Source organism: Cibotium barometz, chromosome 26 (genome assembly GCF_041138505.1).
Source record: "Cibotium barometz isolate CiBa-2024 chromosome 26, ASM4113850v1, whole genome shotgun sequence".
Classification (NCBI taxonomy): domain Eukaryota; kingdom Viridiplantae; phylum Streptophyta; class Polypodiopsida; order Cyatheales; family Cibotiaceae; genus Cibotium; species Cibotium barometz.
The window spans coordinates 13,354,988-13,380,456 of record NC_141071.1 but is presented as its reverse complement, the minus strand read 5'-3'; the positions used below and the strand labels follow the sequence as shown (position 1 = coordinate 13,380,456).

Genomic DNA, 25,469 nt, shown 5'->3' with positions numbered 1-25,469 from the left:
GTCTGATAGGGTCGTCTAGATCGAGTAGTAGGGCCTGTTGACTTCCCGTCCTGGCATTGAAATCCCCGAGTAGGACGACTTCCCCAGTTGTGAGAACTCCATGATATCCTCATATAATGGTAAGTACGGTGACTGGCCATGCTGTGCAGCGTAAGGGGAGTGGCGTGGTGCAAAATAACACACAGCAATGTGGATGACTCTGTCACTGCTAAGCTGTATAGCTGCACCCAAAGATATCGTGCATCCTCGTCCTTTCGGACGATGCTGAGAATCTGTCGAAGATGGGATCTAAAAAGGACAGCTACCCCCCAGAGCCACGTACTCCTCCTAATGTGCGGGTCTCGCCTCGAAAAGCTGACTCCCACTCATACCCGGCTATGTATGGTAAGCCCCTCTCAGGGTTCTAATGAGTCTCTGTAAAAAAAAATGACATCCCGGCCTGTGAGAATCTTGCTCAAGCCTCCTGGATTCGACCACAGCATGCCATTGCAGTTCCATACTGCCAACCCCAGGTGTTTGGTCTCATAGACCCCGCGTCCCTATTTGGGATGGCGCTCAATGATAATGACTCTACCATCCCTGTAGATAGCCCACTTGCTTGCTCTGCAAGCCTCATGAACAGTCACCATCGCCTCACGCTGGTGTGCCACCTGCTGGAGTGAGATCATCTCCCATGTACACCTGTGTGCCCTTGAGGGCAGCCCGCCTGTCTAAGAAGGCTTGTCTGCCGTTGGCATCAGGGAATCTAATGATGAGGGGTCGCTCTCGTGTCATATCCTTTCCTGCCCTCCATGTGTCTGCAAAGGGGGGGGCGATCTTGTCCACTCCTAGCATCTGGCAAAGTGTCATGGCATCCTCCTTTGGGGAGCCCCCGCCTGTAGCCCCCGTACTCGCACATGGAGGGCCCTATCCTTCCTGCGTTTCTCTTCCTCGAGAGTCTCATGTATGATGCTCTGTGGAGGTTTGTGCTTCTTCACCACCTCCACCCAATCTTTCTTCATTGTCTGCAGTTCTTCCCGCAGCTTATCACTCGCAGCTTTCAACTGCTCCAAGTCAGTCCTTAAACCCTCCTGAATATTCAGTTCCCCTTCCTCCACTGTGTGGTCCTTGACCGTAGCCTTCAGGGCTTCCATTTTTGCCCGGAGTTCCCCTATCATTGGGGCAGCTTCTGGCATTCCTGTTTGTTACAGCTGGGTCTCTTTCAACATCTGAATCACCTCTTCCTGGTGGTTCACCTGGGCTGTCAGTTCTTCAATCTTGTTGTTCTTTCCTTATACCTCCTTGCGGAGGCCTTCCAACTGTTTTTCATGTTGATTCAGGACCCTGTTCAGCACCTTCTTTTGTTCACCCAGTAATTTCTTGGTGTTGTCCTCCACTGTCTTGATGTATGCCTCCAGCTCCTGTAGGTTCATTGTGTTATTTCCCCTAGTTGCTGCCTTGGGGGCCTGAGCAAGGGCAGGTGGGAAAAGGGAAGGCGGAACACGCAGTGGAAGTGCACTTGTGTACAGCGCGAGCAGGTCAGCCCTGTCGGCTGTCATTTAGCTGGCCGACTGCTGTATGGGGGCCATATAAAATGGCCCCACAGCCCCTTGCCCGAAGTGCAGGTAGAGGCGAAGTGCTTGAATAAGGCTTGCAAGGGTGGTTGGAAAGGCAAAGATGGTGTGTTTTTTGCGGGTTTTAGCAAAAAAGGGCTCCTTGGCATCTCCGCGGATGCTTGGAGAATACATGCCAACATTTGCAAAGTTACAATAACAGAAATGATGCGGGTAAAACCACCAGTTTGAGTGCACCAACCTCTTTGAGTAATCCTCAGAACATGTGTGTATTGTGTGTGTGTGTGTGTGTGAGAGAGAGAGAGAGAGAGAGAGAGAGAAAGAAAGAAAGAAAGAAAGATATCTTAACGTCTGCAAAAGGCCAAAATTGGCCTATGAGACAAACTAGTACAATGATGTTCCTCCAGTCATCAAGAGGAAAATGTGGAGTAAGAATAAAATGTACAAGTATGACAACACGACCATAGGGGACTCAATAGTGGTGTACAAACGAGAGGGTGCGGATGGAGTACTAGGGCTACTAATGCATCTCTATATGCTGAAGGGGTGATACAAGTATGATATGTTATCTACTCCTAACTCCATCTAGTCCCATAGTCTGGGTACAATATGTCATACATCCGATCTGAGGATGCCGTAAAAGTCTGGAACATGCGTCCTGGATCAGAGCGAAAATGTGCCAGCTGCTCCTGGACCTCCTGCTGGTGTCGAGACCGGATGGCCGCGATCTCTCTGTGTGTGGTGTAGCCGTGGTGTCTGGTAGCCGGCTAGTCTGGGTCGTCGCCTAGCTCGAATCTCCTCCGCTCGGTTGGTGTGATGAGACCCTTAGTCGCCCAATGGCTACTCTGGCTCCATGTGATAAGTGGACCTCCAAGTATCGTGGTCACTGGATGAAACCGTCTGTGGAGGTGCTCAAGAAGTGGTCTCTGTAGTAGAGCATCTTCGTCGGAAGTGGCTGACTGGGAGATAGCCAAGTCTCCTGTATGTGGCCCTGCCAAATGTCATGTCTCATGACTCTGTTCCTCTCTGTCTGAGAGAGGCGTCTGTGTGGTGCAGCTAGGTCATACTGTAAGGGTGGTAATCTGTCAATATCAATCCTGTGTGATGATATCCACTGTACCACCTGGGAGTACCATGACCAGGTATGTCCCTCCTCAGCAAGCTATCTGGATGCCTCAAAAGCAGCCCGAGATACCCGATTTAGTGGGAGCTCCCACATCGTGTGTATAAAAGATATAGTCTGGAACATGGCCTCTACTAACATAGGTGGTACAGCAAACTCCGCTCGAAGGATATCATGTGGTACTGAAGGTTTGTTGCAGATCATCCGTGAGAGCATCAAAATTTGAGGGTGCTCTATCTGTGTCCATGAGGATGTAGCCAAACCTGGTGCCCATATTGCTGCTGCATACATCAATGCTGGAGTAACTAGTGTATCAAATAGCCACCCCTTAGTACGGGGCTCCTGGAAGTGTGCCTGGTGACACTGGCGTTCCAAAATTGCTAGTGCTGCGTACCCTCGTGTCACTCTGTCTCTGGCTGCCTGTGCCATAGAGAATCTCCCTGATGAGCTGGTAAATGTGACCCCAAGGTATACATATGAGCCCACCACCTCTACCTGTCCCCGGGGTAGTGTAAGGATAGTCTGGCATCTGACTGCTGCTGATGTATGAAAGACCATAACCTTGGTTTTCCCAGGGTTCACTGTGAGTCCTCGCTCCGCACAGAAAGTATCCAAGGCCTGTAGATGCCTTTGTAGCCCTGTCTGAGTATCCGACACAAGAATGATATCATCAGCATATAATAGAATGTGTACAGTCGTACCTGAGATGTCAATCCCAGAGCCTCCTCCGTGTATGATGTAGTCTGCTACCTCGTCGATGTATAAGCCAAAGAGTGTCGGGGAGAGAGGGCAGCCCTGCTTCACACCAATGGTCCTGGCAATCATATCTGATAGTCCCCCTGGGCATCTAACTCATCCAAACACTTGCTCATATAATCTGTAAACCCCCCCACATCATGTCGGGGGGTATGCCCAGTGTCTGTAAGCGGTGGAAGAGGCGCTCTCTCGGGACTGTGTCGAAGGCTTTGCGGAAGTCCACAAAACAGCAATAGAGTCTCTGTCTCCGTGCCCGAGTTTGGTCAATCAGGTATCTCAAGGTGAAAATGTGATCAATAGTAGAGAAGGCTCCCCGAAAACCTGCCTGACGAGGGGCACGAAGCCCCTCCCTCTCAGCGCGTGTGCTCAATTCTGCCTCCAGGATAGCCCCATAGAGTTTGGCCAAGGTATGACCAATCATGATAGTCCTGTAATTACCAGGGTCCAACATGTCCCCAGCTTTGTGGATCGGTACAATAGTGTGCATCGTCCACTCAGCCGGGGCCTACAGAGGTGCGCACGGAGGAGGGCAGAGGCGTGCAGGTGGGTGCGCATAGAGCAGAGGCGCACAGCATCTCAGCAGGTGCACTTCTCAGCGAGCGTACAGGTCTCAGAGAGAGAGAGAGAGAGAGAGAGAGAGAGATGTGTCCATGACTGCCAAAATGGTCTTCAAATTTCAGGCCTACTCCATGGTATCCAAACCTCTCACGTCTGGAGGACGAGTTGTCTTCTTCACAAAGTTGTCTTTTTTAATGGTGTGCTTAGCTCAACCTGTCGAAGATGGGTCTCACCATGCGGCGCCTTTTTTGTCTGACCACCATTGCATGCTGCGCCACTTTCGTTGCAGGGCCGCCTCTATGCTCTTACACTTGCCAAGGCTGGCTCTCCTCCCTTGCACTTGCAGGCCCACGGGCTCGCAGGTTGCAGGGTGAGCCACCTTCATTAATGTGGCGAAGCAAATTCGAATGTCGACAAGGACAAGCCCTTCGCTTTATACATGCAAGAATACTCTTGCCCGTCATGGACAGGTCAAACCACTAGTTTTTTGAATGAGACGATCAATGAATTAACTAAGCTGTATAAGATTAAGCATCGTAAATCAATACTATATTATCCAAGCGCTAACATCAAGTGGAAGTTAGCAATAGGATTCTATGAGGGATTTTAACCAAAACAGTGGCAGAAAACAGACAAGATTGGGAGGAGTTGATCCTGGCACTCAAGGGACAGGACTATGGCACCTGCTAGAGTTTGGGTACAGCCTCGGGAATTTGTGCTTCTCACAGTCTGATAGGAGGAGCACCGGCCCCAATCTCTCTCGACTTGATAGATTCTGTGGATGAGTGGGCTTGCGGTTGCGAGGGCATGATTGTTACCTTAGTGGGCACTACCTTCTCTAATCATGCTCCAGTTATTCTATCCTTGGAGGACCCCTAGGCACTTGAGCACTAGGATTCTGGAGAACCTCATACAGGCCCCTGAGATCTGCAGTAGAAGGATAGAGCAAACATGGGAGGGACTGGATTTTATCTCATGTTCTGCCGCACGCACCTTGGATGTGGGCCTCAGCGAGATCAGCAGTTTTTGCAAGAGGCAGCATAGAGCAGATTGGCAGGATTCCATGAGCAAGAGAGGAGCATTCGTAGGGATCTTGCCTCTCTCTAGCGTCTCCAGGAGAGTTCCCCTGATAGCCCGTGGATTGAGAGTCAGCTTACTGCCGCCCGTATAGAGATCATATCCATAGATTAGAGGACGGTGGAGTACAGATACCATGCTAGAGCTTCCTTCTGGACCCAGGCTAGAGATAGAGTCATTAGGAATTTCTTTGAGATTGCAGGCCCTCACAGACGGAGAGATGGTATTCGCACATTGCGAGGCCAAAATGGAGCAATCATTTCTGACCCCCCCATGCAACAGCCATTGCCACGGAGTTTTTCAGATCCCTCCTCACGAGTGCCCCATTATCCTCACACGTGGTGGATGCACGAGAGAGGGCCTGGTGCCACACGAGAGGTGGTTCCCCTTGCTCTCTGGACCTTCTTATTGACTCCCTTCACAGCAGAGCACCTAGCGTAGGCCTTGATGGCTCTTCCTAGGGGAAAATGCCCGAGGGTAGACGGGCTTCCAGTTTCCTTCTTTCTTCACCACCACTGGCATCTCATGATGGAAGGCAGCCTTCGAGCAGCCTTCAATGAGATTATGACTACACGCGCCATGCCAGAGAGGCTCTCAGAGGGTCTGATTCACTTGATTCCTAAGGAGGGTGGTGACAGATCGGAGATTCGGCAATGGAGACCCATCACCCTCCATGGGACCGCCTACAAGATTTTGGCCAAGACCATCAGCCGGAGACTTCATACTTTCCTCCCCTACTGATCCATGACACTCAGACAAGTTTTGTTCAAGATCGGAGCATTCTAGACAACATCTTCACATTTTGAGGGGTGACAACTTCGGCTAGGATGTGGCAGCAAGACCTCTTCTGGATTTTGAGAAAGCTTATGGTAGCTGGTAACGATGTACCAAATGGGGTTCCCAATGGGACCGCCTACAAGATTTTGGCCAAGACCATCAGCCGGAGACTTCATACTTTCCTCCCCTACTGATCCATGACACTCAGACAAGTTTTGTTCAAGATCGGAGCATTCTAGACAACATCTTCACATTTTGAGGGGTGACAACTTCGGCTAGGATGTGGCAGCAAGACCTCTTCTGAATTTTGAGAAAGCTTATGGTAGCTGGTAACGATGTACCAGATGGGGTTCCCAATGGAGTGGATCCGCGGTGTTTCAAGCCTCTACTCAGGTTCTCATTCAGGGAGCCCGAGGTGATAGATGCCCCCTTTCTCGCTTGGTCCGGTAGGGCTTCCTATTTGTTGCTAAGGACACGAGCTGTTTTCCCTCAACTCAGGAGAGGGGCTCCAAGGATTGCGTCTCCCCATCCGTACTCACGAGGAGCTATTGGACATAGAGTTTGCAGATGACACAACAGCATACTTATCCGGAGATGTGGGGAATCTCCAGAGATTCACAGAGGCGATAGAGATCTTTTGTCGTGCATCAGGAGAACAAATCAACTAGCACAAGTCGTGTGGTTTTTGGGTAGGCTCTACACCTGCCCCAACTTGGCATCCAGTTGAGGCTTTCCAGTGGATCCCGAAGGGCACTCAAGTCTGCTATCTTGGATGCCATGTGGGCATCGACATTTCCCTGGAGCAACAGCTCACCCCTCTTCTTCTAAGCATTCACAAGAAGCTTTATATCAGAGTTCTATGAGGCTTTCCCTAGCCAGCCAAGTGGTGGTGGCGAACCAGGTCCTTCTGACCACCATGTGGTATATTACCTCTTGTTGGGCCTTCTCCCAAGCTTGCATTGGTCAGGTACAGCGGTTGATCTGCAACTTTTTGTGGGCCAACAGTGATGGGAGGCTTGCTCGGGCCAAGGTGGCCTAGAGAGTGATCATTCCGCCACGACACAAAGGGGGCCTAGGCATCATTGCCCCTACCATTCAGAGGAAAAATTGATTGTTAGAGGACTTCTCCCAGGTGGTGAGCCTTGGAAGGACTTCCTCTTGGCCAGGATTTCAGCCCATACTCTGAGCCTCGGGAGCCCTTGGCTGCAGAGCACCAAATAGATCTTCACAGAGATGCGGGCTGACAGCTTTAGCCCACCTTTTGAGGATTTATTTGCCACCAACCTACTCTGAGCTTGGGATCACGTCAAGCTGGCCCTCCAACAGTCAGTTCCGGTAGCCTTGAAGGAGCGTCTTAAGCAACCTCTGATCTGGAACCCCCGTGATCCATCCCAGGGAGCGTTGAGCATAGGACCTGCCAGATCCCTTGGAGATTGGCTTGTATTCAAACAACTTCCCCCTGAGGCTCAAGAGAGAGGCCTCGTTGAGATCAAGGGTAGAAAGCTCGGGAGTGGTTGACCCCTATCCTAGACTAGGTCCCCCCGCAGTGGTTGGGCGTTTTTACTAGGCATGATATTCTCTTGGCAGTTCATGGCGCGGATGAGAGCTATGCTTTGCTCACTTTTTCGATTGGATCCCATGACAAATTAGAGAGATTAGAGCCCCCTTTGGATGACTTCAATGGATGCACCTTACAGAGGGTGAGGGTGATTGGATTTCAGGCACGAGTGGCACATTGACCCCCCACTGGCCAAGGTGGCCAGGGAGAGACTCTGGCATTTATGGTATTGGGAGAGCCGTCCCCTCACGCACCTCTAGTAGGACCCGGGGGAGTGGACTTGGCGTGATCCTAATGATAGGGAGGAGAATCTAGGTACCCCGTTCGTCGCATACACCGCACAGCTAGGCCACAAGATCCAAATTCCCGAGGTTGAGGGCACCTTGGCAACAACAATACACTGGCAGTCTCACAGGGCCTCTACAACGGTTTCTCTCAGATTTTTGGAAGAGGCTCTGGGACAATTTTCAGCCTCGAAAGATCACCCTCTTTCTTTGGGAGCTGGCACACAAGAGTTTGGCGGTTGCCACATGGTTGGCCATTGGCAAGTCGACCACCAGCTTGTCCGAGGTGCAGCCACCCTCAAGAGCCTTAGCGACATTGTCTTTGGGATTGCCCAAAGGCTCAACAAGTTTGGCAACAGATTCTCCGCATTTTCATGATGGACAGGACCTCGACCCATATCATTTCATGGAGCATTGTCGCTTGGGCCGCAGAGGCTGAGGTTGTATGGCTTATGAGGAGGAAGGTGGGGGGACTAGCCCTTCAGGTCTCTCACCTTCGCATTTCGACGGTACCAATCCCAACCCCTTCTACTGATCGTTGGACTGCGGGTTCGTGCCAGAGATGGGAGATTCGTAGCAGCATTGCAACCTGCACACCTGGAGAGCTCGATGCAACGAAGCCATCGAAGGCACCCACACTCCCAATTCGGAGTCTATCAGGAGCATTTGGCTCGACATCATTCACACCCTCAGCGGTCAGTGGGGGAAGTTGGAATGTGGCTCTCACCTCATGCAAAAGCAGCAGGAAGCCTTCTTGAGGCTCTGATGGCCTAGCTATCACATGTGGAATCTCTAAGAGTCTTTTTTCAGCCCTAAACACCATCGTGAAACATGCTTGATGCAAAACACATATAGAAGAAAGAGAAGAGAGAAATGAAATGAAATGAAATGTTATATTAACGTCTTCAAAAGGCCAAAGTGACCTATGAGACCAAAGTTACAACCATGTGACATCTGATACACTGTCTGGAAAAGAAAAGAAAGAACTAAGTATCTAGCCCCACAATACATCAGTAGGGGGGGCATTCGGAAGCAGCAACTAGGGAGAGTGGGAAGCTAATGCTACTAGTCAAAATGGGGTACATGAGTACATGGATACATGAATACATGAATATGGGGGAGTACAAAAGTGACAGTGAGTACAACAGTATGTGGCTGGAGTCGTAATCATCCTAGGAGCTCTAGCATGGGTCTCTGTCGGATGGCCTGGATATCTGCCATAGTGAGATGCCTGGTCGGGCGAGCCCGATGCCTCGCAATGATGCTCTGAATCCTCCGGTGTAGGCACCGTCTCCGATATGAGGATCCGCAAACCCTCGGGCGTCTAGATCTGCCCAACTGGATAGCTCTCTCAACTAGAGTCCCACGGGGTGCTCGCTGATGGGCTGTCGGCTGTTTGTCCTCCCGGTAGTCCCTCTAAAGAAGTCAGTAATCTGTCTCTGTGTGGACTCCCTGCCAGTCGAGCGTCTACTCCTAATGATGGACTCTCTGAGTCTGCGGATCTCCAGGAGATAAAAACCCTACTATAATGTACAAAAAGGAAGTACAAGTCCTACAGCCATAGGCTGTCTTGGAAAAGGTAGAAATCACCTAACTACCCCTAATCTATGAATCAGCCTATGAGGCAGACCAAAAACGATGAGCAACTTTGCCTTATATAGGCCTTGGGAATATCCTAGTGGATTGGCTGACTGCTAGTCGGTGAGGTCCTGGACAAAATCCAATGAACTTGCTGCAGCGGAAAGGTGTCTTCTCATACATGCGCTGGCCGACAGCCTCTCTTGTCCACCACCAGCCCTTCCTTGCCAATATCAGCAACATATACTCCAAAATCTGATTCTAATCTAGTTCTTTAATTTGATGCCCTTCAGGATTAGCCCTGGGATCAGCCCTGCACATATCTTGCACATGACATCCCCCTCTTCTCTGATACCAATGTCACATGCGGAAGCTCTAGGAGTCTTCTTTCAGCCCTAAACACCATCGTGGAACATGCCTAATGCAAAATGCATACAGAAGAGAGAGAAGAGACCAAAAATGATGAGCAACTTTGCCTTATATAGGCCTTGGGAATATCCTAGTGGACTGGCCAACTGCTGGTCAGCCAAGTCCTCAACAAATTCCAATGAATTTGCTGCAGACGATAGGTGTCTTCTCATACATGCGCTGGCCAACAGCCTCTCTTGTGCACCACCAGTTCTTCCCTACCAATATCAGCAACATATGCTCTAGAATCTGATTCTAATCTAGTTCTTTAACTTGTTGCCCTTCAGGATTAGCCCTAGGATAAGCCATGCACATGACATCCCCCTCTGCTAAACTTGATGACGGGATTCCAATCTCTGTTCTTGGATGACTGTCATCATTTCATTGTCTATTCACGGAGTCCCAACCTGTCATCCTTCCCTTCTTGGCAACCTTTTCACTGAAAACCTGATGCTCTAATACCAATGTCACATGTGGAAGCTCTCGGAGCCTTCTTTCAACCCTAAACACCATCGTGGAACATGCCTGATGCAAAACGCATACGGAAGAGAGAGAAGAGAGAGAGAGAGAGAGCTGAGTATTCAGTATATTATAATGTACAAAAAGGAAGTACAAGTGCCACAGCCATAGGCAATCTTGGAAAAGGTAGAAATCACCTAACTACCCCTAGTCTATGACCCAGCCTATGAGAGGCTGAATACCAAAAACGATGAGCAACTTTGCATCATGTAAGCTTTGGGAATATCCCAGTGGACTGGCCGACTGCTGGTCGGCCAGGTCCTGGACAAAATTCCAATGAATTTGCTGTAGCCGACATGTGTCTTCTCATGCATGCGCTGGCCGACAGCCTCCCTTGTCCACCACCAGTCCTTCCCTGGCAATATCAGCAGCATATGCTCCACAATCTGATTCTAATCTAGTTTTTTAACTTGTTGCCCTTCAGGATTAGCCCTGGGATCAGCCCTCTACATGTCTTGCACATGACATCCCTATGAATATCACATGCGGAAGCTCTAGGAGTCTTCTTTCAGCCCTAAACACCATCATGGTACATCCTTGATGCAAAACGCATACAGAAGAGAAAGAAGAGAGAGAAGAGATAGCTCAGTATTCAGTATATTATAATGTACAAAAAGGAAGTACAAGTCCTAAAGCCATAGGTTGTCTTGGAAAAGGTAGAAATCACCTAACTACCCCTAGTCTATGACCCAGCCTATGAGAGGCTGAATACCAAAAACAATGAGCAACTTTGCCTTATTTAGGCCTTGGGAATATCCTAGTGGACTGGCCGACTGCTGGTCGGCCAGGTCGTGGAAAAATTCCAATGAATTTGCTGCAGCCAACAGGTGTCTTCTCATACATGCACTGGTCGACAGCCTCTCTTGTACACCACCAATCCTTTCCTGCGAATATCAGCAACATATGCTCCAGAATCTGATTCTAATCTAGATCTTTAACTTGTTTCCCTTCAGGATTAGCCTTGCAATCAGCCCTACACATGCCTTGCACATGGCATTGGCCCTTTTCTCACAGATAGAGGTGGTGATCCCACTTAGCAATACAGACCACTTGTGTGGTTATTCCTTCCCCCTCCCCCTCCCCCTGCATGAGATAGCCTTCTCCTCATGGAGCAGCTAGCCAGAGGAGAAGTCCACCTTTCTCCACCTTTTGATTCTTTGATCCCCGCCCCATACATGGAGGCGAGTTTGTATCTAGCCCTTCGTGGTTGTATTTAGCCCTTCGAGGCTGGTTTCTTGTTAACTAATAGAAGGATCATTTTCCCGGAAAAAAAAAACAGACGAGATTGGGATGACCGATTATATGAAGTGTTATGGGCTTATCGAACAACCTATAGAGTTACAACACAAAATATGCCATTTAATTTGGTATATGGGACAGATGCAATATTCCCTATTAACCAAGAAATTCCAACTTTAAGAGTTGCTCTAGCAATGCAGTTAGGTGACCATGCTTCACTAAATGACCGCCTAATGGAGTTAGTAAAATTAGATGAGGACATGTTGATAGCTCTTCAAAGTTTAGCAGCTATGCAAAAACAAAGAAAGGCATGGTGTGATCGCAATATAAACCTGTGCCATGGCTAATCATCTCCATGAACAGTCTTAATCCCTAACTAATCCAAGAGTTTAGGACAACATATAGGTGTCATCTATAAGAATATGGCACAGCAAAAAGAGAGAGCAAGACAAAGCACAATACACAATACAATAGATACACAATGGAGAGAATTTAAAATTCTGATTATACCAAAGAGGTACAAGTGATGGTGCTCACCACCCGTGCGCTCTCAAGTAGAGCTTAGATGGCGATCTAGAGAGACTCTGGATGGAGTATGTACGAAGTGTAGAAGGGGATAAATTTGTCAGAATATGCAGCGGAGATGATAACCAAATCTGAGAGCACTAGAGCAAGAACAGTGCAGAAAATAAACATCACAAGAGAAGGAGAGAGAGAGAGGCGTGTAAATCTGCTCTATATACACAAGATCCAAGAAAATACAAGATGAATATGGCAAGGGGCTATGGGGCCATTTTATATGGCCCCAAAGAAGCAGTCGGCCTGCTTCAGGGACAGCCAACAGGGCCTGTATCTCCACGACTTGCTGAAAGCACCCAGTCAGCCAGCTCATAGGTGTAGTCGTGGACCTGAAGCATCAGTTGGCCAGCATCTGTGTACTCCAGCCACCACAAGGCAGCCACCCAAGCCATAGAAAAATAGGAAAAAAATGGGGAAGAATACGGAGAGTGGGGAAAAATGAGAAAACACCTAATAGGGGCGGGCACACCCACAACAGAGGCCCTGGTGTATAGGTATAGACAGGAGATGACTTCTAACACCCCCTCTCAGCTCTTGGCTGTGAAACCAATCCCAGGGAGCTGGAGTGCTGCCTGAGCATAGCCTGAGGTAGAGACTTCGTGAAGAGGTCCGCCGCATTGTCCTCCTTCGAATAACAAAGTAGCAAGATGTCACCAGCCAAGATCTTCTCACGTACAAAGTGATACTGTATCTCTATGTGCTTGGTCCGGGCATGGAAGACCGGGTTCCAAGCAATAGCTATACAACTCTGGTTATCGCACTGGATGACTGTGGGCTCCTTCTATGGAAACCCAATCTCGCCAAGCAACCTCCGTAGCCACACCACCTCGCAAGCAGCACCACAAGCAGCCCGGTACTCTGCCTCTGTCGAAGATAAGGCAATAGTTGGTTGCCTTTTACTGCTCCAAGAAACAGCTCTTGAGCCGAGGTTAAAACTGTAACGTGAAGTAGATCTCCTTGTGTCTGGATCTCCTCCTCAATCTGAGTCACTCCAACCTTGGAGTCGGACTCCATCCATCAATCCCCCTCCTGTGTAAAAGAGTCCATGATCCTTCGCATGCTGCAAAAACCACAAGATATGCAATCCTGCCTCCCAAAGAGTCATCTGCAAACACGAGCTCAACAGCCTCATCAGGAAGCTCCCGTCCAATCTGGTATCCATCAACCAAATCAATGAACCATTCTGCTTCCGAGTCAAAGAGGCATCATACTGCTCACAAGGATCAATACCTGTTACGGTGGGAAACCAAGTCCTGGAAACCTGCTGAAGACCAGGCAAGGCCACAAAGCCTGGAGAATGTGCAACATCCACCTCCTTCTACAAGTAATCAACTGCCACTTGCCTGGCTTTCCAATAGGTCCCCGTGGAAAGAACTTCCTCATCTACAGGAGTTTCTTTGTCCCGAATACTACAAGACATCAGAGCATAAGTTACCTGTAAAGTTTCCTCTGACTGACGATCACCAGAACTACCAACATCTGTACTGGAAAGTTCCTGCCAACTGCTGCCATCAACTGGCAAGCTATCCACCATCTGGTCCCAGAAAACCTGCATCTATAGCGTATCCACACTTAAGCGGTCATTACCAGACTGCCACTCATCACAAAACTGAGGACCTGGGAGAGAGAGTGCTTAAAGTTTGTAAACTCCATTCTCCACTCCGCCTTCCCAAACTACCTGGCCTATTGCCTTGTCCCAAAGAGCAACAAAATGCTCATCAAACTCCACGCGTACGCCAGTCTTGCACTAGCAACACTTGAAAACCAAGTGTGGGAATATACAACACCTGGGAGGAATGCTTCCCCCCCCTGCCATCGGGAACTATCTCCAACCTGCCCTCACTGTAAACTCGGATAGTGGATATATCCCCAGTAAGAATGTGACCAGAATACCTATAGAGATCCTGTAAATCTGAATGGGAAGGAGTCATGTGCCTGGAAGCACCACTGTCTAGAATCCACTCCCGAGTATCCGTAGCGGCGAGTCCTCCAACCTCCTCCCTGCTTGAAGAAAACGAAACATCTATGTCCATCACCTCCAGGTGCACAAAAGCTAGTCTTCATGATTGCTGTTGAGGAGTCTTCACCCTTCTCGGTGTTCCACTTGGGACACTGCCTCCAATAGTGGCCTTTCTCACCACAATCATTACAGGTCCTCTCTACCTTTAGTTTCTTGAGGTCAACGTCAGACTTCTTCTCAGAAGACTTCTCCGGTGAAGCCTTCCCTTTGCCCTTGTTAAGGCCTTTCGACCATTGGCCAGTTAAGGCCTCTGAACCTCCGCCTGGTGCAAGACCATGGGCACAAGCTCCTCCCACGTGATGGTGCTGAGCCTGCCACTGGTAATCAAAGACGAGTAAAATGCTGAGTACTGAGAGGGCAAATGCGACAGCAATGTTATGGCCATATCCTCTGATGATATCTCCTTCCCGGCCTGAAGAATTTCCTGCTGAAGAGCCTACAGCTTATTAATGTGCTCCTGCATCATCGACGACTTTGCAGGACTCATAACCCGCATCTATACTTCCGAGGAAATCCTCTTCATGGGCGATACCCTGTTATAAAGAGAAGCCAAATGCTGCCATATACCTCTGGCCAGCGTCATATGCTTTACATGATTGATTACCTGCGGTGTGCAGTTGAGGAAGATAAACGAGCAGACCCTGGCATTGACACGATCCCACAACTGTGCCTGTGCCTCCCAGTCCTTTACGAATCGACAATAACTCCCCTTCCTCTACCTCCGGCCGTGGAACCCCAACAACGATGAAATCAACAAGGTCATATGACTCCAGAACAGATTCCATCATAACTTTCCATATGCCATAGTTGTTTCCGTCCACCTGACGGTCCACCGGGAACGTGGGGAGTGTTGGGATCTTCACATGCTTCTCAGCCATCTCTAATAAATCTGCCACTGCGGGGATGTAACTGAAAAGGGTGGCTAGGTGGGAAAAAAAACTTACACCTGCAAGTGGCTGTCCAGCAAATCAGCCCACCGTCCTCTTGCTTCTCCTCTTCCCAAACAGTCCACCAATCAGCAACGCAACAGTCCCCCTCTTGCTCACACAACTCCCAAGATCTATCAAGAGTCTAGGGCTCTGATACCATGTCAAAATATGCAACAGAGATGATAACCAAATCTGAGAACACTAGAGCAAGAATAGTGCAGAAAATAAACAACACAAGAGAAGGAGAGAGAGAGGCGTGTAACTCTGCTCTATATACACAAGATCCCGGAAAATACGAGATGAACATGACAAGGGGCTATGGGGCCATTTTATATGGCCCCAAAGAAGCAGTCAGCCTACTTCAAGGACAGCCGACAAGGCCTGTATCTCCACGACTTGCTGAAAGCACCCAGTCGGCCAGCTCACAGGTGTAGTCGTCGACCTGAAGCATCAGTTGGCTAGCATCTGTGTACTCTAGCCACCACAGGGCAACCACCCAAGCCATAGAAAAATAGGAAAAAAATGGGGAAAAATACGGAGAGTGGGGAAAAATGAGAAAACATCTAATAAGGGCGGGCACACCCACAACAGAGGCCCTGGTGTATAGGTATAGACAGGAGATAACTTCTAACAGGATACTCACAAGCATTGGATACCTTAGCTCGTGGCAACCATGTCCATATATAGTACTATAGACGATGTGGTAGACGCGTATACAACGAGGGCGATTACTCTGCATAGACATGGTCACCGCCCGCGTATCAAGAACGCAGCCCCAAAGAAGCAGTCAGCCTGCTTCAAGGACAGCCGACAAGGCCTGTATCTCCACGACTTGCTGAAAGCACCCAGTCGGCCAGCTCATAGGTGTAGTCGTCGACCTGAAGCATCAGTTGGCTAGCATCTGTGTACTCTAGCCACCACAGGGCAACCACCCAAGCCATAGAAAAATAGGAAAAAAATGAAAAAAAATACAAAGAGTGGGGAAAAATGAGAAAACACCTAATAAGGGCGGGCACACCCACAACAGAGGCCCTGGTGTATAGGTATAGACAGGAGATAACTTCTAACAGGATACTCACAAGCATTGGATACCTTAGCTCGTGGCAACCATGTCCATATATAGTACTATAGATGGTGTGGTAGACGCGTATACAACGAGGGCGATTACACTGCATAGACACGGTCACCGCCCGCATATCAAGAACGCGGCCCACCGACCACCGACCACTAATGATGGACCTGGTATCCGAGGAAATATTCCTCATACCGTCGCCTCGGAGACTCCTGCCCCCGAACCCCCGCTAGGGGGGCTGCTAGCCCCTCTGGGACCTCCCAGACCCCAGCTAACGCTCGTGCCCTGATCATCTCCTAACCACCGTCAATGGTTACAATAATGACCCCATCGGTGTCTAAGCCGGGGTTCCCACTAAAGATATATGCACCATGGGTACTCCTCATAATGGGGGCCTAACAAATGTGCATTATACATCAAAGTGAGATACATGCTAAGAGGCGGGCATTGAGTGTATACTAACATCAAAATCAACATCATCATTAGCAACATCATGGGAAAGCACAGGCGCCTGCCGGCTGGCAGATCCTGCTGCCGGCTGGCAGCAAGACCTTCTACAACGCGCGGCTACGTGCTCATACAATGGGCAGCATGTGTGGCAAGAGGAACAAGGAAAAAGTGCAACATTTCAGTATTTTATGTCAATTATTGTCCACACAACAAGCCGACAGCATTAGCAATTGGCTTATCTACATCCCAAGCATATATATAAGTATCCAATCCATAATTTAGCAATCATCAAGTCCATCAAGTCATTCTCATCATTCATCCGTTAGCAGAAGTTATGTATACCTCCAGGGTGACCAAGGGCTTGCATCATGTACAAGCATTTATGCAACCTTTTTGTACCATATAATACAAAGAAGAACCCTGACACCTATCTCTCTCTTCTCCTCTCTCCTCTGTCTTAATCATGTATAAATCAACATCTTGTTCTTAATCAGGCTGATGACTGTCGATCAATACAGTACAGCAAAGGCTTCCGCGCATGCAACATTGGTATTAGAGCATTCAGGCTTAGCCAACTAAGCAAAGTCCCAAGGAAGGTGCACAATTCTAGCAAAAATGATGCAGCAGGATAGTAGATGGAGTGGTCTGCCAACAACAGGCAAAGCCGAAGGAAGTATTGCCTAAGGGTATGTACGTAGAGCTAGTACATCATTAAGCTCTCAGATCAAATCCAAAGGCCTAGCACCTCTATGTTAAGAGTAAGGGAAAGCAAGCATGGGGACAGCAGTGGAACAGATGCTCAGTTCTTCAGCAAGACTTGGAAGTGGATATGAGGAGTGAAGGTGTCCAGACAAAAATATCAGTCAGTTAAAGTAGAAGGTCAAAGTCAGTAGCAATTCAAAGTCAATAGCACTCCAGGGAGGAAGGATGACAGAGTGTCCACCCTGTCATCAAGTTTAGCGGATGTGACGCGCACGCTTGTGCCATGGCTAATCATCTACATGAACAGTCTTAATCCCTCACTAATCCAACAGTTTAGGAAAGCATATAGGTGTCATCATCATCATCAAAATCAACATCAGCATCATTAGCAACATCATGGGAAAGCACAGGGCCTGTTGGTTGGCAACAGGACCTTCTACAGCAGGCGGCTAGGTGCTCATACAATGGGCAGTAGGTGTGGCAAGAGCAACAAGGCAAAAGCGCAGCATTTCAGCATTTTATGTGAATTATTGTCCACACAACATGCCAACAGCATTTATGCAACCTTTTTGTACCATATAATACAAAGAAAAACCCTGACACCATTGCCTTTTCAGAGAGGGATTTGGACCACTGGCTAGAGTCATGGACTATTGTGATCAACGATGCTTGGGTTTTTATCTCCTGGAGATCCGCAGGCCCAGAGAGTCCATTATCAGGAGCGGACGCCCGACTGGCAGGGAGTCCACATAGAGACAGATTACTGACTTCTTTAGAGGGACTACCCGGGAGGGGACACAGCCAACAGCCCAACAGTGGGCACCCTGTGGGACTCTAGTTGAGAGAGCTATCCAGTTGGGCAGATCCAGACGCCCGAGGGCTCGCGGATCCTCACATCGGAGACGGAGCCTCCACCGGAGGATTCAGAGCATCATTGCGAGGCATCGACCTCGTCCGACCAAGCATCTCACTATGGCAGATATCCACGCCATCCGGCAGAGACCCATGCTAGAGGTGATTACCACTCCAGCCATATACTGTTGTACTCACTGTCACTTTTATACTCCCCCATATTCATGTCTTCATGTATCCATGTACTCATGTACCCCATTTTGACTAGTAACATTAGCTTCCCACTCTCCCTAGTTGCTGCTTCCGGATGCTCCCTACTGATGTATTGTAGGGCTAGATACTTACCTTCAATTCTTTCTTTTCTTTTCCAGACAATGTATCAGATGTCACATGGTTGTAACTTTGGTCTCATAGGTCACTTTGGCCTTTTGAAGACGTTTCATTTCATTTCTCTCTTCTCCTCTCTCCTCTGTCTTAATCATGTATAAAATTTAAATCAACACCTTGTTCTTAATCAAGCTTAGGGCTTTGGATCAATACAGCAAAGGCTTCCATGCATGCAACAAAGAGCCCCTCCCTCCTATGCTCTTAGGGTTTCTCAACACCTCCAATGAGGGACCATTCGTATCTTATTGCCTCTAATTGATGGTTTTAATCTACATTATGGAGATGTTTCTTTTTAACTAAAAGGATAAAAAGAAATTTGTGCATGAGTACGACCCCATCATTATTTGTCAAGGACTTCCAGATACAGTGGACCTTCATGGTATGTATCCATCAATTTAATTTCCAACAACTAGATATAAGCTTACTCATTTTTAATGGCTAGTGACAACGTTCAGGTAACTTGGAGATTTATGTGGTTCCCAAACACAGTTTCACGACTGGCAAGTTAACTACCAGAATAAGTACACAATCTAGAAAATGCTTTTCTAAGAGGTGGTTACAGAAACTCAAAAGAACATAGTATTAAACTCAAGATGCACTAGACAAATAAACATGCATTTATAGTGACACCGTTACATGCACCAAACTTAATTTTAAGCACCGAATCGTGTGTAAGGATGGCCCCATCATCATCACACCATCACTATTAGTTAAGGACTTCCAAATTTGGTGGCGGTCATTTAAGGATTGATAAACGGTCCACTGGCAACTTATGCCTCGACAAACTCAGAAATAATCATAATCATAGTCACATGAAAACATGTTTCATTCCTTCGGGACGAAATGTTTTTATGACGGAACATCTCGAAATAGAACAAAACCTCTTGGCCAAAATGATGTTTCGCCCAAAAAACGTTTTTTAGGTTACATTTTTGTTAAAGGTTTTTTCCCCCAAACCTTAGGTTTGAACTTTGCATACACATAGATACATATATAGAATTTTTTTTGAAGGTTTTTTCCCCCAAACCTTAGGTTTGAACCTTGCATACACATGGATACATATAAATGTTTAAAATTGTAATCAAATAATAACTGATTTCACTTGATATTATTTATTTAGCTTTCAATTTCAAGCAATTGCACACCCAACTATTGAAATTCTGCACTAGGAGCCCAATTTCTTACTTTCCCAAATTTTCACCTCACATTGTAAATCCCAACCTCTCTTTCATCATGCTTTTCCACAAATCCCCTAATCAATATGACATATGCGAGGATTAGCAAGTATGGGACTTTCAGCATAAAATGTATCGTTTGCAAATTTTGTGGAGAATGTGTCTTCTTGAATGTTTCTCTTTCTATGTTATAGACTTGAATGTGACTTGTATCAGTTACAAGCATGCTTATATAACAAGTGTCACTTCGAAACCTGTCGGTTTCTTAGAAAGAGACAAAACGAAATGAAACAAAAACCTTTAGAAACGACAAAACGGCGAAACGAACGAAATGTTTCTTGTGACTACGATCATCACTCTAAATGTGCTTTGCGCATTGCAATCAATTGTGTACCATTAAAGTATCTGACAAGAGAAGAATTTCAAACAATGTCAAAATTCAATAGAAAGGAAGGAAAAGAACCTGAGCAACATCATGATCACCGAAAAGGATAAATATATGTCCAGCGAGGAGAGCACGGTCCTCCACTTGCTCTATGTGATGAAGGTATGGCAGTATTTTGATGTTCTTTGATTGCTGGCATGACTTTATTGCTATTTCCACTTCTAAGTGCTCAAGAGCCTTTTGCGTGAACTTATCCCAAATCTAATTCATATATGAGAGCGGGTATTATCACGTGCATTCAATAAAAGTCTATGGCATTATTTATGATACACCTAAATGTGCATGTATTTCTACCTTTGCGTACATTAAAACCTACTTCTAAGTTACTCTCTTACAAAACAAAAGGGTTGTTGTCTACTTGTTTGCCATTACCTCTGTAGATTTCAAGACAATGGCATCATTCCAAGCTTCTTTAAAATGGAGTAGGGTGAGACTTTCTTTAAATCTTTCTATAAGTTGTTCTATACCTTGAGCACCTTTCTGAAACTCACGGATAAACTTATTAGTACTTGCCTGAACAAGGCAATAACTAAAAGCAACATCTCTGTCCATTACTATGCAAAGGAAATTAGGAACCATGATCGCATGAACAACATTGCAATAGATCTTACATGTTTCCATTGATGTGTTGGAAGAATCAAGTTCTTTGTTTCGCTAGTCTCCACCTGTTGTGTATGAGGCAACAAGGTGATCTCAAAAATGAAACCAGAAAGCTAAGTATATAGAGAAACTTACATGTGGAAAAAAAAAGGCAAGTTGGTATGTATTACATCTTTGGCATGCATTGGCTATGGAATATGGTAATACCCTATGGGTCATGCCAGGTGTAGCATGGGTTAGCAATTGGCTATTGGAAAGTTCGTTAAAAATATAAGGTCTACACAAACCTAACCAAGGATTATCTGACATAGAACCACAGAGGATTAGGCTTAGACCCACATACCTGAGAAACCCTATCAGGGGTTTCATAGACCCGACGTCGTGTACACATCTGACCGTGATGGATTGTTACTAGCAACACACCACCCAACTATTGGTTCAGTACCTCAAGCAACCCCAAGCCCAATGTCTAATTGCCTCAAGCCTGCCAAGCCTAGATGACCTCAACCTAGCATCCCATACCACCAAGCTTAGCCTCGCACCTCCATGGCCTTAAGTCCTGCACGCACAGCTCTCCTACCTACCCTGTGGACACCTTTAATAACTCAAGTGTCCCCAAGGTCACTTATATAGCAATAACTGGCCCTTGCTTTATTTATAAGCTTTCCTGCTTTATTTATAGCCTTTAGCTATAACTAGCCCCTTGTTATTACTTATTGACCCGCGGCCAATCCAAACCTCATCCAGCTAGCGCCCTTAGCCTATGCGTGAACCCTCTAGGACCCACGGCCAATCCAAACCTCATCCAGCTAGCGCCCTTAGCCTATGCTTGAACCCTCTAGGACCCCACACCCTGCAAATCCTTAACCCTGATCCTGGATTAATCTTAACCCTAATCCTAGGTTAGTACATGCCCCTAACCTCAGGTTACCCTAGCCCTAGGGTGGTCGGGGACATAACAAATAGTCCCATAAGAGCAAGATTATTAATAGTGCCTGGGGCCTCTACCTATGAGTGACGTGCTCATAACTGAGTGTTGAGACAATTGGGTTTGGATCTAGATCCAGTCTAGCCCTAGCGGTTAATAGTAGACTGTCAAACTCTAAAGTGGTTGTTGGGTATGATATGGGACGCATCCAGTGACAAGGTGGTTTATGGTCTGGTCTTATTTCACACCCCAAGTCTCAATTCAGCTAATCTAAATTTCCAATGCTTGAGGGTGGTCCAAAGCTGTTGCGCTTATGGTTGGGTTGGTGAGTCCATCAACCGCTTTTTCCATATGTTCTCTATGTGCATGCATGCATGTGTTCGGTGCTGTGGATGCAGATACAGACTAAGATGATACCAGCATTACTTTTTTTTTAAGGTATTTAAAACAATAGCAATCTTTATGGGTTGATTTGAGTTAGCACATCTAAATACATAGTTAATGTTGAAAGCAAGATTGCCTGCCTTACAGTGGAGTACCCCATTGTGTAGAGCTATTGCTTGAAAGCCCAAGGGTCTTGCAGATGCTCCCAAGAAAGTCACACTTGGACACCATATGTTTGTGTGAGAATAAAGATACACAAAGTTTTGGCTGCTTTCTGCAAGAATGAAGATTTGGTTGTCATTTACATCCCAAAGGGCCGCCTCCAAGGCTCCAGTAAACCCTGGTATGAGCAGTACCTGCATATACTAAGCTCCTTACTATGACCTTCATAACTTTATCCAAAACAAAGATATCTTTATTGAGTATGAATGAAAACAGACAATCAGGCTAAGAGTACGATACTCGTTCATGCTCACAAATCTCGCTCTAAAAAGCATCTTAAACCCACCCATGGCTATGAATCCAAGTGTTTCTCCACCCAGGGTTTGTGACCAGCCTAGTGTGTAGGAGTCAGACTAAGGTTGACAGCCATGAAAAGACCAATGGAGCTGGTGAAAAGTAGTATACAACATGAATCATTACCAATGATGTCAAGATAGCCACACCTGATCATCCAAAGGGTTGTAAATAAAGACAGAATGACGATCATCTTCAAAAATCAACCGGGAACCAAATGAATTGAGCCAGAGTCTGTCAAGATAATTGAAGAGAACCATCAGATTGAAAAAATTACAGTCCATCTTCACATATACTCTCATAGAAATACAAATGCAGCGGGCCAATACCCAACCAACTGCCCAATAAGCTATCGGGCCATGCTGCCCACAAGGGGCCATGATTTTGATCCTCAACACCTAAATATATAATACACAAACACAAAAAGAAAGAGATGTGAAGGCAAACGGTGCAGCATGTACCTTAAAATCCCACAGTGAACATGGCAATACTCTGTGACTGGGAGGGGACCTTGCTCCTGAAGAGAGAAGTAGAAAATGCTTCCGGTTTTGTTACCATAAACCAGAAAATGAGGTGTCAAGCCAATGCAGGTTACATCTGCCACTGAGTAGCTCTTCTCAGGAAATATGTGTGTGATTGATGATTGCCCTCCATTGTTGGAGATCTTGCCCTTGCCTTCAGGCAAGCTTTTCAATTCAATTCTTCCCTTGTGCAAAGTCGCTCTGTATCTCTCTGTTGTGAGCTGAAAGAACCCATCACAGGCCAAGGAAGACCCATCATATAACAGCCCATAACAAAACAAGCAAGACCCGTCATAAAAAAAACGGAAAGACCATCACAAAACAAGCAAAGACCATGAGAGAGGAAGACAAACTCGTCATAAAACAGGAAAGACCCATGAGGAGGAGGGAGGGAACGGAACCCTCAAGAAATGATTAAGACCTACCATAGAAAAATCATCGTAAACCCATAAGACAACAAGATCACAAAACAACCTTCGTGTGTGTGTGTGTGTGAGAGAGAGAGAGAGAGAGAGAGAGAGAGAGATGGACTTACGGTGATCTTGGAGTGGTCGCGGGCTTGCTGAGGCTTGCTTTGTTCTGAAATACGAACCATGGTGAAGTGAGAGCGCCACTGCTCGTGTGAGCGTTCTTAACCATGGGAAGAAATTACAGTTGGAAGACATAAGGCCGCTCGTCGTACTTGTCCGGACAACGTTAAAAACATCCCCGCAGCCAGTGTATTCCCAAAGGTTTTTGTTTTAACATATCTTCCTGCCATGGAGATCTCTCTCTCTCTCTCTCTCAAACCCCATTCTCTCTTCATATGTTTCGTTGATGTCCCAACTCCGGAGCACACATCACTGCTAGAAAAGTCTTGTGCGCATGCCTATGGTGGTCGCCACTCTTCGATTATGCAATTGAATATGTCCCGTTTTGCGATGAGTGCTAGCGCTTTGATAATGCAATGGAATATGCCAGACATTACGATGACTTCACCATTCCCCAACAAAAGGATAGAATGCAATTACATCCAATCATGTCCATAAGACCTTTTGCTAAATGGCGCATTGACTTTGTGGGACCCATTAGCCCTGCCACAAGAACCACAAGTGTGATACATCATCATCCCAACTTATTATGTGACCAAGTGGGGTGTGGCTAAGCCACAGTAATAACTAATGCAGAACGACCGCGAAGTTCATTTATGAGCACATCATCACTAGATTCGGATGTCCTCTGGAGCTAATTAACGACCAAGGGACCAATTTCTTAAGTGGCATGGTAGAGTTTCTCTTAGAAGAACTAATGGTAGTGCACCACAAGTCACTATCCACAAACAAGGTCCCTATGCACACTGTGCTTACAAAGACAGTCAATGCATCAAATAGATTATGAGCAAAAGCTTTCATCCACATTATGGGCTTATAGAACCACTTACAAAAGTTTAACTGGGACTACTCCATACAACCTAGTCTTCGAACTAGGACTACTCCATATAACCTAGTCTTCTAACTTGGTGCTAAACTCTCAATAGAATTCATGGTCCCAACTTTGAGGGTAGCAAAACAAATTAAATGAATAGGCAATAAGTTGTCAGAACGACTTGTAGAACTTGAGAAACTTAATGAAGCAAAGCTACACTTAGCGGTGGGCATGTATGCCGAGAAAAAGTTGGTTTAATGCCAACATCAAAACCAAGAGGTTCAAGGAAGCGAACTTGGTCTTACATTATAACCTCGAGAAAAACAAAAGGAAATTAAAGTTGCGTTGGATGGGCTTCTAGAATAGAGTTGCCCGAGAACCTATTTATCTAGCGTAGGGCTTTCACTTAATCTGTTGGAAAGCTACCCAACTAATCGGGTCCACCCGTCCTTAGGATGGTGCTGTCAAGGCATTCCATCCTCCCACGTTCCACCCTACTCACGCATCAATTTGTTTTCTAATTAATCCTACCACACTGTTTGAAATAAATAAACATGTTCCTTAATTAAGATCCTTTCACAAGTTAAAACAGCATCTTTCCACAATATAATAATGCCAAAGACAAGATTTATAGAAAAAAAGTTTATACAAGAATCAATTCCATACAAGCCAAACCGGCTCTCTTATTCTTTTCCTTTATACTGACGATGATCTAGAATTTGGCCTTCCAGCCTTTACATGCTGGGTAAAATCCTACGGGACCATACACCTCATCGTCGGTCTCGCTAGTGGTGGCGAGGACTCAAGCCGGCCTGTCGCCCCCTCAGGCTCCGTCTCGCTCGATCCTCCCGCTCCTCAGAGGGATGTCTATGCGCTAGGGTGGGCTTATTCACCGCACTAGCATGGGCCCTCAAAACTAGACAGCATCACAATCACTCACCTCAATCGGCGAACCTCATTCTCCCAATGGTATGAGGGGTACCGAGGGTCAACTTCGAGCCTTACTAATGTCTCTGCCGTCTGGCTACACAACCATAACAACGGGGTAGTGTTAAGGTAGGGAGAAGTTGTACCT

At 46.8% G+C, this 25,469-nt stretch overlaps 1 protein-coding gene across 11 annotated transcripts in view; it reads right to left on the bottom strand.

The window, feature by feature from the left end:
* Positions 1-23,785, bottom strand: part of LOC147623684 (uncharacterized) — an 86,310-nt gene extending 62,525 nt beyond the window's left edge. For 9 of the 11 annotated variants that reach the window (XR_015269187.1, XR_015269189.1, XR_015269188.1 and 6 more), the window contains exons 1-7: positions 23,526-23,785; positions 22,931-23,211; positions 22,619-22,703; positions 22,094-22,309; positions 20,653-20,706; positions 20,414-20,521; positions 20,060-20,242 (exon numbers count right to left, since the gene is read on the bottom strand). Coding sequence is in view for 5 of the 11 variants with exons in the window: in XM_086820275.1 (XP_086676401.1) it covers positions 20,060-20,242; positions 20,414-20,521; positions 20,653-20,706; positions 22,094-22,309; positions 22,619-22,703; positions 22,931-23,211; positions 23,526-23,585 (987 nt within the window). In the remaining 6 variants the exon portion in view is untranslated. Of the gene's footprint in view, positions 1-20,059; positions 20,243-20,413; positions 20,522-20,652; positions 20,707-22,093; positions 22,310-22,618; positions 22,704-22,930; positions 23,212-23,343; positions 23,412-23,525 lie in introns of all 11 variants that reach the window. The other 2 variants (XR_015269192.1, XR_015269191.1) reach the window with 2 other exon arrangements.
* Positions 23,786-25,469: the final 1,684 nt, after the last annotated feature.